Raw genomic sequence first — 12961 nt, 5'->3', positions numbered from 1 at the left:
ATAAATTGAACCTGAGCAGAAGATTCTTGACGTCAGAGTCGTCGTCATCCTTGATCTCAACTCTGCTTGCGAGAGTTAGCGACACCTCGGTCTTCAACAGTTGATCCATTTGGTCGTTATCAGGCTCGTGGCCACCCGATTCACCTGCCAGAAAGTTTTACGTTGTTTTATTGATGAAAATAGGCTTCGTGTTTTTCAGCATTCTCGGAAAAGAATGTATGCTTATTGTAGTAAAAAAATCTTCTTGAACTAAACTCAAACTAATTATAACATTTCAGCTTTGTTTTAAAAAACAAACACTGTACTAGTTTTGATTTTTGATAAACCCAGTCAAACAAACCTACAGAATCTATATTATAATGAAGCCAAGCGTTTTCAAACACGGCATACGATTCACGATCAACGTTTAACAAACACTGAAGCAACCGACTTTATGGCAAGACAACAAACACAAACTACAGGTAGCAGCTTCCACACAATGGACTACAGAATTTTTCACAACGCACAAAATAATCTAATATTATCTTATTTAATTATTGTAAAGCCATTCGCTTTTTGAAACTGGCTGATTTTTACTCAGCTACATGCGTAACCGGATGTCAAAATTTTGCACCGACTGGCTAGGAAGGTAAGAAAGCCAAAATTCGTGCTGTGTGCTCTCGGAGAGCGTCGAACCGACATTCTTTCGAGCGCCAGTCGGACACGCTAACCTCACCACCAGTGCGAAAGCGTTTGCTTCAACCAAACTATTGTTAGGCCATAATCACTTCATTCTTGAATCAAGCCGTAAATATTATTTATTATTCTGCATTCTACAACACACGACAGCAGCTTAGTCTATTTGATTGAAGATGTTCAATACGCGACTTTGTGCAGTTAGATTTAGTTATGAGCGTTAGTTATGGATGAAAGGCTTGTGCTGATAGCGAGCGAATGTGGTTGAATATTACGCAGTGATTGTTAATTAGGAACTACTTATGAACATGAATGATATACTTTAGCATTAGATGATACGTGACTGCCTGGAGATGCGGCCTGATTTGTCACATTTTGCAAATTTTGATTACTGTTTCTGTCTGACTGAAACTTTGTAAAGATTTTTTTACTCTTTACTGACTCTTAATGATGCAAGTGCTCCTTGCCACTCCTACTGGCAATCTATAAGTTTTTTGAACAACAAACATAGCGAGAGGGGAGCCTGCAAACTAACGCTTTTGTAGTACGGAACTAAACTTTAGTTTATGTTTGCACAAACAGAAGCCAACACACTTCAGTGAAAATCTTCCACTCGGAAAGCAAAGCCAAGCAATATAGAAATTGATTTAAATAGTGAGTTGAAGCAACAATGGAGGAGCGAGAAAATTTTTTCCAAGAAAAATACAATAAGTTGATTGCAAAACTACATTAAAAAACGCCATGCCTCTCCAGTTTCTTGGAGTTTTCTTCGCTCACTTCGACAAATTAAAACTAAATTGTACAATGTACAGCAGTTACAACGTTAATTTTTGTGGCAAATCAACTCAAAGCAGTGTTAAACTTATGAACTAGACTAAAATTAGTGGCATAAGCGCGAACGAGATAAACAACACAGTCAGAAATGGCAATGTTAGTGGTCACCAGCATGCAGCACTGAAAGCACAACTCGACACAGGCACTAAAGTTTACCTGCCCGCCTCGGTGAGCGACTAGATTGGGAACCTTCAGTAAAATCAAATTATGTTATTTTCCAAGTAGCAAATTGGCCCCTTTTACATTATTTCAACGTCTACGGACGTTAAATCAATGAAAAAATTGCCAATTTTAAACGCTGGGTTGAAAGTCAACTGTAATTTTGTGCAAAAAAGTAAAGATAAATGTTTCACAACTTTTTGTGGCAGTTTTATTTTAGTTTTATCAAATTTCATCAATAAAATAAAAGATGAATTAACAACACAACTTTTTATTCAATTAATCTGATGCAAACGTTCTTCAAAAAACGTTAAAACATCTTTCTGTTAAAACAGTAGAATCATGTAAATCATAGTAAGGCGGTAAATTATATAAAATAAATATTGATTTCATAATTACAAAACAAATAAAAAAAAACAAGCTTTTCGTGCATTAATTTTCGTGTAAGCCAAAATTGAATCACGAAAACCAAAACCCGATTAACTCACCTATGAGAGTAGTAACATCCGGGACCTCTCCGACCTCTTCCAAGGTGTCATGAAGAGGATCGTTTGTCTCTGGAGCTATTTCATCAGCGTGCTCCAGAAGAAGCTGTTCAAGAATTAAGTAAAAAGTTTAGCTATCACTTCAAAACAACAATTCGAGCTGTTGTAACCAATTCTGAATGCAAATTCCTAGCCTGATAGATTCAGCGATCAGTGCCTTGATTGGGTTGGGAAAAAAGTTTTTAATGCTTTCCTACTTCAATATGGTGATGAGCCGCAAGCTATCTAGTGTGAAATTGTTGAACTTAATAAAAGCTGTTATTTGAGGTTGTTCAGTTCACATTAAGGATGCTAGACTACCTTGTGCGTGTCGAGTATCTCCTTGAGACTGATGAAGATGACCGGCTTCACAAGGAGGACAGCATCACTGTACTCGTCCATGTTGTATTTCTCTTCCGGCTCCGGGACATCGCACACCGCCACGAAGAACACCCTGGAAACAAAAAACACCATGAAGAGCGTTGGTCGCAAGGTCCTCCCAGGAGTAAACTGCGAAAACTTTCTAAGCTTGCATTCGATTTTTTATTATAAGCAAAGCTTAAGTGACTGTGATAAAAACCACATCAAGCCAGGCAACAAGTTGGACAGCTTTCACTTAAATGAAACCTAAGGTCGGTTTTACTGGCAACAACACTACGCGACTTGCGTCAGTGCTTCATATCCTCTACTTCTACGTAAACGTGTTAAACTACTAGGGTTAAGCGTCCATAAATTCGACCACAACCAAATCAATCAATTTAGAAGCAGAAACGAGCGGTATGGTTTCCGAACATCCGGGATTGTAATCCTCACTTGAATCGGGAATAAGCATCGACAAGGTAGGAATTGATGGAGTGGAGATGTTCCATGTCGCCAGCAAACTGAATAAAAACAAAAAAACAAATCGTTTCGTTATGTAAGTATAAGTTCTTCTAACATAAGAGGGTCTCGGTGGTTGAAGATGTAATACAAGGCCAGGCTTTAGTCAGGTGCGACACGTTTCAGCCAAGTACTGTAACAGCTTCATTGGAGACAAACATGCAAAAGACACCAATTCTCCTTTTCATTTGAACTGAAGCTACCGAGGCAAAAGTTTCCAGAAATCATGTTATCAGGTCGAGAAATATCAACGATCTTATAGAATGTGCATGAATCTACAGTTTAGCGCTCGTTATTTTTAATACACTGAGCTGTGTGGGTCTTTCATGTATTGAAAGGGTGTGAATTATAAAAGCAATGGGAGAAACGCACGTCTGCAACAGATCTATTGCTGAGCGAAAACATCATCATCAAACGGAAACACACATTACTGCTACCTCTTGTACAAGAGTCATTATAAACAACGTTCACAATAATTGTGTGAAAAATCATCGTCAATGAATCCTCACCGTTTTCCCGGTACTGGCAAATTGCAACACCTTAGCGATGGAGCCGAGATTCCGACGCTGGTCGTTGTTGAGGCCAGCCGCTCCTGCCGACACGTCGATGATGTCGAAACCGTCGGGAGCGACGATCGCTGGGTTCATGTACCGATAGTAGATCAGGTTCCCGACCATCTGGGAATGAGATACGTGGAAGTTTTGATTCAATTATACATGTCGTTGGGACCAACCAGCAGAACATCTTTGTTCAATACAAAAGCAGGGAGTTTGTGATGCATTTAGTTTTTCGTGTCTATGTTTGAGCCTTGATGGCACAAGAGCCACAGACATTGCAACAACACATTACCTTACAACCCATACAACTGCTCATGAACGTTTTAGGCATTTTAACATTTTTCGATTGTTCTTCCCGTTTCCTGGCATGATACTGCATCGCATATTGCAGTTGGTGCTGTACTTTTCGCATCAAGTTAACACTAAGCATCACAATGTTGATACGCTAGTTGTTCAAAAAAAAAAATTGAAATAGTTACACTGACATAATAAAAAAACGCTAGAAAAATACTCTACGTATCACCACCGACAAATTGGCAACATAAGGACACACGCGTTTCACCCACCTTGAGAACTTCATCGTCGTCGGTCTCGGGAAACTTCTTTTTAAGAAGATTCTTTAAACACTTGGCAATGTATCGTAAGCCGTAGCTGCAGTGAGAGAAAAACATAAGTTCGTCAAGTTAAATAAATGCAAGGCCAACAAAAACTTGTGATATCAAGTCTAATCTGTAAGATACTGTATCTGATATCAAATCTACAGAGCGAGCGGTGTGTATAAACTACTACACGGCATATTTCACTCATCAAAGTGAGTCTTTGTTGTGACTTACAATTTCACATGAGATTATCACCGAGAAATCAAACTAAAAAGCATACAGCTCTTTCAAACCGATCTGTTCCAGAAAGTGTTACAGAAGCATATGAAACCAAAGAAGTGAAAAAAACGTAGCGGACGCTGAACGTTGTTTTAAATACATTTCATTAAATTTTCACTATCACATCTGGCAAAAATGGAAAATATCCTCACGGAATCTCTTCAATGGAACCAAGTATTGCGCTCATGAAAGCTTCGGTCACCATCCTCAGTTGGTTGATGGAATCCTCCACTCTCTTCATAACCTCCGGATGTTTCATCGCTTCCGAAGTGCTGACTTCGTATGGAAGGTCACTGCGGTGAGGAAGATAAATTATCATGAGATAGATTCACGTTCTTTATACTTTGATAGTCAAAGTTTGTAACGAAGACCGTGAAAAGTTAGCAGGAGCATCTAAAACTCATCACTGCTTGGATTTTGAAAAATATTTTATTCCTTTTCACCAACATTAGTGTCGTTGAAAGTCAACAAGACACCGATGTAATTTCTGACAAGAATTGAAATGCTTCTCAAAAGAAAAGAAACAAGACTATGCCTCCCAATCTATTTCTCTACACAGTAGGAAGAGAAGTTGTACATGTCTATCCACGACGAGGCCCAAACTTTAACGACTAATGAAACCACATGCGTTTGTTTCGACAGCAAACTGATGCAGTATTCCACCTTATGATGATGGTGGGCAGTACTTACGATGCTTCTCCGGTTTCAGTTTCCTTTTGACTGATCCAGGCCTTGTAGATTTCGACCGGGCTCATGTTGATGTTGAGTGATTTGTTTTTCATGACCTCTTGAACCTAAAAATCAATTCGTTGCCATCAGAGCTGGGAGATTACTTTCACAAGTAAGGACTTTTTTGCGCCAGTCAGTCGCAAATAAATTGCTTTTTTGCTATTTGAACAAGTTGCTTGCTCGTTGTGATTCTTCGCCTTTTTCGACAAAGTTTATGGAATGAAAAGGCACAAAATAAAGATATGAAAACTTTGTTGCTCTGGTGCCGCCCCAGACAGAAAAATCCGTCATTTTTAAAATGTAAAAATGACGGATTTGTTGACTGGGACTTCACGTCACTTCCTCAATGCGCGCGCAGACAAGATACGCAACAAATTCGTGAAACAAAAATTCCTATCCATGAGGTGGTTTTTACAGCATGAGATGAGTAGAATTGGTAGAGTAATAAAAAACTTAATGAACAAGAAAAGAAACATGCATCAAGTTCCAATGAAAAAACAAACAGCATTTGCAATGAGACACGATACTTCTACAGTTTCAGTCAAAGCGGGAAGGTGGTTAATTATGCTCACTTGTGGAGCGAGGATTTGTCGTAGTGAACTTTGACCTTTAGCCCCTCTGTTGAAGGTCACGACCATCTTGATAACAAGCGGATTTCCTGTGGCAATTTCTTTAACTTTGTCCACTTTTGATCTGAAATTGGAAAATAGCCGCTAGCTAGAGTTTTACAACGAAGTGATTGGAGGTCATTGCGACGCCATAAACCTGCATCTGTTTTAAGCGCTTCAGCAATTGAATTTATTTTACGTTAATTTTACGTCGATATTTTACGTCAAACCCTACGTCATGAGGATGTCTTCTTCTTTTATGTAAAGACAGGATTGGTCAAATTTCAGGGAAGGCGATGGAAAGCCAGGTGAGTAGCTTCATCCAGTGCTGTTATGCCATGCATTCCATTAGGCGCCTTGTAAATGGGACATTCAAGAACGACATGGTCAGCAGTTTGTTCCTCCGGGCAGCATTCGCAGGCAGATGAGGGAGCCAAACCCCACTTGTACATAATACAAAGGAATAGGCCGACTTCTGTTTGAATTCCAATGAGCTTGACCCAAGTCAGCCGGGGCAGGTCCATACCAGGGGGCGCGCCACCGAGTGAGGTATAGGTATAAAACCATGGAGTTTGGTTTTGGTGGCACACCATACCGTGTTTAAAGTGTCTTCCATATATTGAGCTGCACTGGTGGTATGATCACTGAATGGTTGCAATAATTCAAGGGCAGCTGGTACGAAGGGGGGTCTTAACGTTAATCGTCCGAAAAATGTCTGACGTGGGGCTCTGAGTTTTGCGTAGAGCAAGTAATCAAAAACAATCAATATCTGCCAGGCGGGCCAGGTGTATACTGACTCCCTTTCGGCGAAGCTCAGCAGGTTGGGTGCCTGCAAGGATTGGTGAGTAGAAGCAGACATCCGGTCAAAGTATGCAATGCGTCGTTGATCGGCCCGTCGATGAGGTGGGCGTGGGCACTGCGGTACCAGGCAGGGGCGCAGTATTCAGAGGTGGAGTGGACCAAAGACAAGGTTTCAGTGCGCAAGGAGTCAGCACCTGCACCCCAAGTTCTGCCTGCCAAACGTCTCGACAAGTCGACGAGAGATGTTAGCTTTTTGGGTAGTGACTGATGATGGTGACGGTATGTGAGTGACCTGTCGAGTGTTACTTCGAGGTACTTATGTAAGCTCTGGGCAAGACGGCAAAATCTTGCCGTTGATGGTCACTTTCAGGTCACGTTTTGCCTCCCTGTTGTTGAGATGGAAGGCTACCGTCACTGTTTTACTTTCGCTGAGCTTATGGAGTTATCCAGATATAGTCGTCATGTCTTGGCTCAACGTCGTTTCTAAAGAATGCCAGTCTTTCGCACAGTGCAAAATGGCCATGTCATCAGCGTATGCATATTTGTCAAATTTTGTAGATGGTAGGTCATGCATATAGACATTGAAAAGGTGGGGTGCCACGACTGATCCATGGGAGACATCGCTTTTGAAACGCCGTTGTCTACTACGTTTTTCGCATCCGATGGTAAGGGTAAAACTCCTGTTGTGGATGAGTTCCTTGATCATTTTAACCATGTGTCTGTCAGGAAGTAAGCGGAGTAGTTGATAGACTAGGCCACTGTGCCAAACGTGTCATGACTGCTGTTAGGTCAACAAACACAGCCCTCGTTTTCTTTTTTGCCGAAAAACTCTCCTCAACGTCCTGAGTTAGTAATATGACTTGGTCCACGGTTGTCCTCCCGCGTCGGAATCTAGCTTGTTCTTAGGGAAATAATGGGACAATGAAATAGTCAATAAAGCAATGAGGTCGCCATGGCGGTATAAGCATTGCAGGGGTGTTCATAAACAGTAGTTGTTGTAGACAAGCAGCCAAGTATGCCAAATTACATCTTAAAAAATTTTGTGACAACATAACATGAAATCATAACTATTTTTTGGAAGCTGGCAAAGCCATAGTAACTGGAGCATGGCTTAGCATGGCTGAGGCTTTGAGCTAGTACTTATACAAGGTAATTCATCAAAATCTCATAAACACGTTTCTTGCAGCACTAGATCAAGCTAACCGGCATACATGTTTTCGATTGCAACTACAAACAAAGCATGCAGCAGTGCAAAGACCACAACCTTTTGACGAACACTGTTCAAGTCATATGCTCAAATCTGTAACCACATCAAGTATATTTACTTCTAGTTACTATTCTCTACAGCCTGTTTCTATACCTCTACACTACAGCTTGTTTCACCCTAAAAGGGGGGTCATCAGAAGGTCCTTATTCAAATGTTATATTCAAGCATATTTGTGTGGACTCATAATAACGTACAGCAAGTTAAAAGAATGCTACCGCTTTAGGATTAATCGACGTAGCATGTGAAGATTTAGTGCAAAAACATTGAAATGCCGCAGACGTAAAAGGTTGTTGCAGGTAAGCCAAAGGAACGACTCAATAAACGATTGAACGTAGTAGTATGGTTTTACTTAAAATCACATGAAATCATTTTTCTCTCGATCGAGATTGCCAAGTAACTCATTGATGAGCAATGCATTGTGCAGCCATTGCAAGACAGAACATACACAAACTGATATGCACCCAAAAACACGAAGTGGAACGATTTTGATTCACAACGCTTTAAGCCACCATTGACCACAACAATCGCACCAAAGTCAATACCACGTGACTAACATTACGACGACGTCATGTAACCAGCGAACAATAACTTTCCATAATAATTTCGTTCATTCGAGGCTCAATATTTGTTTGATAAAACATTGTTTGATAAATATCACACATGTTCAAGGTTAATCAGACAGTTCACTACCACATGCAAATCAAACTCTTTTAAGGCTGATGTCACCATTGACCAGCAATACAAAGACCATTTGCGGGGCGATGCGGTTTCATCAATCACAGCCACAACAATCACTATAATGCTGCTGCAACGCCAATTTTCTGAAGCCGAGCAATCACATATAGCGTGTTGAATGGCAGTTTTTGATTGTCAAAACGAGCACAGCTAGTTTGCGACATCAACACATACAGTAGCACCATCGCACTCACCTTTCACCGCTGGATGAATCGGATATAAAGCTACACGATAAAAACGAAAGGTCTTGTACTGATCCAGCATAAAAAGGCTGGTTATTCCAGATTGCATATAGACTGATTAAGAGTAGTTTTCAATCGCGGTTCAAGGTTAGCAGTCAGCAAATCAGTCCTTTTTCAGATTGTCACTTAACAAACCAGTTCTTTCTTTACATTGTCGTCTGCAAACTTTGGATCAATGGAAAAAAGGATTGATATGCAGGCTGCGTTTCTGGACATTTTACATTTCCATTTACACTATTTCGCCTGTGAATATCAATCCCCACCCGAACGATAGATCGATCGATTAATTATCAAAAGTTTTTTAAAAGTGATATGAAGTATTTGTCCAGCAATTACATAAAGCCAATAATTGCTTATAAAATCAACAAAAATTCGCAATCTCTGTTTGTATAAAAATTTCGAAAGAAAACAAACTTACTCAATTTCTTCCTGTAGGGCGGTCTTGAAGAGCTTGAGAAGCAGATACTCTTCACGTTGGTTGGAGGCGTAATTGTAAACTGACAGAATGACAGCTTGCATGAAGTTGGTGGTACGGCCGGCCGTTATCTTGAAGATCAATTTCCCGAAGTATGTTGGATTGGTCTGAAAGAAATTCGTTTTCAAATAAACAGGGAGACTTTAGTTTCACTGCACGAGAATTTGAGTTATTGACACAACAAAAAGCCAACTAGTTTCACTGTTGTGGCAAGAAATCGATGATATTGCAAAAATTCTTTGACAATTGAAAATTGAACGAAACAAAACATACCTGACAATTGTGTTTCAAGTAAACGCACAAAATTTACTTTCGGCTTTTAAGAAACCTCGCAAGACAAACAAACACAGAAATCAGAATAATTTTAAAGGTTTTCAATTATGCCCACGCTCAACGTTGCTGAACATTGAATCAACGTTAGCAACGCGATTGCTTCGTTATCGAAAATGGCAGATTGGAATTTCCTAATTACCTGCAGTAAATAGAAGAGATGCTGATAAGCTTCCAGCCTCGCTCGGTTCGATCGATTCAACGATTTCAAACCGGCTGATGGCGTAGAAGCAACATCCCCAGCAGCCGCCTCCTTCCCTCCTTTCTTCCGTAAGTTCTTGCTGTGATTTATGACATCCTGAAAGGTATTCGGATGATCACGTCATACAGCAACAATAAATATCATCACAGCAACAATAACATGCTACGGTTTATTTTAAAAATGTGGCCTCTCTGGTTAAAATATTTAGAGGTAGACAAGAATTCTATCAATTTGATCTATGAAATTGTTTTGAAGAGCCACTAACAGATAGTTTGGTATTCAAGCATTGCGCAGCTATTAGCTCTACGTAATAAGGTAACTGCTATTAGATGTGCACAGCACGAGATATCACCTGCAGAGTAATTCTGTTCTTGACCAAGAGTCCGATCTTGATGTCCATCGTATTGAGAGCGGTTTCCAATTCATTGTTCGCTTTAATGCACTGAACAACGCGTTTCTTCAAGTCTTGAAGCTCTGTAGGGGCCAAAAACGCACAATCAAACATCTTGGATACTGATTTATGCGCCGCTATATGCATACCAGATAATAAATCATTTACTTTCTGTATTAATTCAACGCATGCAAACGTTGAATCAATGAAAAGGAACAGATTTGCAGGCTGAGTGATGGTACATTGTATCTCAATCAAGGTGATTCATAAATCCAGTCTTCAGAGTGAAGAGTTTATTCTTATCAACTAGCAGCTGTTGAATCAATCTAAATAGAAACTTGTTGGCTGACTGGGCAAGCAAGAAGGCGATGTGTGACCAGCTAACCCAGAGCCCTGCGCCGTTTGGTATTTTTGTTGCACGTGATTGCATTGAATGGTGATAAGAAATATAGAACTATGGTCAGCAAGCGTGAACCGAAACTCATCATCCTCAGACTCAACAATTCAAGTAATTTCCATGATATCGTTGTTTTTCAGTTCACTTAATTTCATTGCCACCGTCGAGTGCAAAAATAAGTTATACACGTCAAAGGAAAGAATTAAAATTAACTTCTTGTGTGCAATCCCTCACCTATTTCCTCGGCGAAATCGTTGGCTCGCTGATCAAGCAGATGGACAAACTTCTGGACAACGTTGAGTGGCGGATTTTCAACGCCAGCTGTTTAAACATGAATGGACGGTTACGGTGTGTTTGCTCAACCTAACGTTGGAACTGCGAATTGAAATTCAACTAAAAAATAAGAAATGCAATGACTAATAGGGTGTTTTTAATTTTCTCATATCGTAAGTTTGATTTGTACAGGGCACTAGGTTGTTACAATTGGTAAGAAAACAATGTCTTTCAAATTTCAAGAAATTATTTCAACATTTACAACTTGCGCAAGGAGGTTGAAAAATTCTCAAAATCAATAAAACAAGCAACTTTACAACACGCAACCAAATAACCACCTTTATTCAATACTTTTAATATGCACGCATTTCAGGCACGTTTATAGGATAACAAAGCAACTATTCCTCTAACAACCTTTACACCGTGTTTCACCCATAACCGAGATGATCAGAAGCAGTGGCGTATTTAGAAAGCTTATTAGGGGGGGGGGCAATACATTGTGTCAGTCAGCCGTGTAGCGGTCCAGAATCGCCAAAAATACCGTCATATGATATTTGAACGGCTCCATACTTCAAATCAAGAGCGATTCCGCAAAAGTAAGTTACTGTTCCAATCAATGAACCAACAAAAGATATCAAACACTTCAGAACATAAACAATAAGTTAGTCCTTCCGACCTCGAATACTTTTGAATATTCTCGACGATTCGCAATGACAGCCATCGCATTAAACTTAGAGTTTGCGCTGGGCAAATATGTCAAGGAATGCATCATACTCGAGTACAATATCCTTGTTTAAATACATCTGAGCTAGACCATCCAAACATGGCTTTTAATTTTATTGGCTACGGGAAATTTTCTTCGATGATGCTCCACTACCTGCAGAACGTACTGTTTCTGCTCCTCATCTCTGGTCAATGTCGAATTGAACTCTGTCATACTTCGTACCACAATAAATAAGCACATGCGTAGCAATTGACTGGACGTTTTGGGCTGCGTCTGTCTTCGGCCAGTGGTACGAAGGTCCAGTTGGAATTGCTTCCTGAACAGCCATATTTTAAGGGAATATATCGCTCGTGCCATCCATCTGGCTCGATGAAGTGCACCTCTCTTCGGCACTCCTCCGAGAAATATGATACTGAGTTCTAATAATTCAGCGTAATTGTCCCGAGGATGATTGAGATCCAGCTTGTCGGCCGCTAACTTCAGGATCTCTGCGCGGACAGGTTGTAACTGATCAGAAACAGCAGGATCGTCCAGAGATGTGCTGAAGTTTGCTTGATCTATATTTGGCCAGAAGTCGCGGAACCGAGCGAATAAGCCGATGACTGGGGACTTAAGTCTACCAGAGAGAAAACTTTTTCAAGGACAATCTCCGACATGTGATGTCGACAGGCTAAATTCAAGAGTTGTTTCTTGAGAGAACCTTCGATCAAAACACAGATTCCGTTTTGCCAGCCAGTGTTGACACTGGTTGTGTCGAAACACATTGCACGTACAAGATCCGCTATGCCCCAACTATATATTTCGGAGACCACTGCTTCAGCTTCGACGATTGATTTTCCCGATTCTAGTTTTGGTACAGCCAGAAGTTTGGTAACGTCTTTGCCAGACACTAAAATTGGCAAACGGTCTTCTTTGATGTGATTGTATTGCTCATAATCACCCATGATCTTCCCATCCCAATGTATGGTCAGTGGGGTGCGAGGGTCAAAAGCCTCCCTAATTTCGTCCGACAGCTTTTGGCGATAGATCTGGCGAGCTTTGTGAATTGAACTTGGGCTAATCATCAGATCACCGGTTGGATGGAGCAATTGCTTGGACACCGCCAGTGCATTTAAAATATGAACGGCCTTCTTCGAGGTAGTATTGGTCCTGTCCAATGCTGCTGCTATCTCGGGGGTTACTACAGCAATTTTACCTCGTCGGAATTTCGGCAGACAGCTTGCAGCACTGGACCTAGGCTGTTCGGAGCACGTCGATCCACCAACTGATGGATGACGCCCA

The 12961-nt window shown here is 40.6% G+C and overlaps 1 protein-coding gene across 3 annotated transcripts in view; it reads right to left on the bottom strand.

The window, feature by feature from the left end:
• LOC145772797 (ras GTPase-activating-like protein IQGAP1) overlaps positions 1-12961 on the bottom strand; it is a 39149-nt gene that overhangs the window by 5839 nt on the left and 20349 nt on the right. For 2 of the 3 annotated variants that reach the window (XM_082584675.1, XM_082584677.1), the window contains exons 20-33: positions 10918-11004; positions 10248-10369; positions 9836-9991; positions 9307-9470; positions 5808-5928; positions 5197-5300; positions 4659-4799; positions 4195-4279; positions 3581-3748; positions 3006-3073; positions 2514-2646; positions 2157-2259; positions 1666-1698; positions 12-144 (exon numbers count right to left, since the gene is read on the bottom strand). In XM_082584675.1, the coding sequence (XP_082440801.1) occupies positions 12-144; positions 1666-1698; positions 2157-2259; positions 2514-2646; positions 3006-3073; positions 3581-3748; positions 4195-4279; positions 4659-4799; positions 5197-5300; positions 5808-5928; positions 9307-9470; positions 9836-9991; positions 10248-10369; positions 10918-11004 (1618 nt within the window). The remainder of the gene's footprint in view (positions 1-11; positions 145-1665; positions 1699-2156; positions 2260-2513; positions 2647-3005; positions 3074-3580; positions 3749-4194; positions 4280-4658; positions 4800-5196; positions 5301-5807; positions 5929-9306; positions 9471-9835; positions 9992-10247; positions 10370-10917; positions 11005-12961) is intronic. The other variant, XM_082584676.1, reaches the window with a different exon arrangement.

This window comes from Aplidium turbinatum, chromosome 6 (genome assembly GCF_918807975.1).
Source record: "Aplidium turbinatum chromosome 6, kaAplTurb1.1, whole genome shotgun sequence".
NCBI classification, from domain to species: domain Eukaryota; kingdom Metazoa; phylum Chordata; class Ascidiacea; order Aplousobranchia; family Polyclinidae; genus Aplidium; species Aplidium turbinatum.
This window is presented reverse-complemented; position numbering and strand designations above follow the sequence as displayed.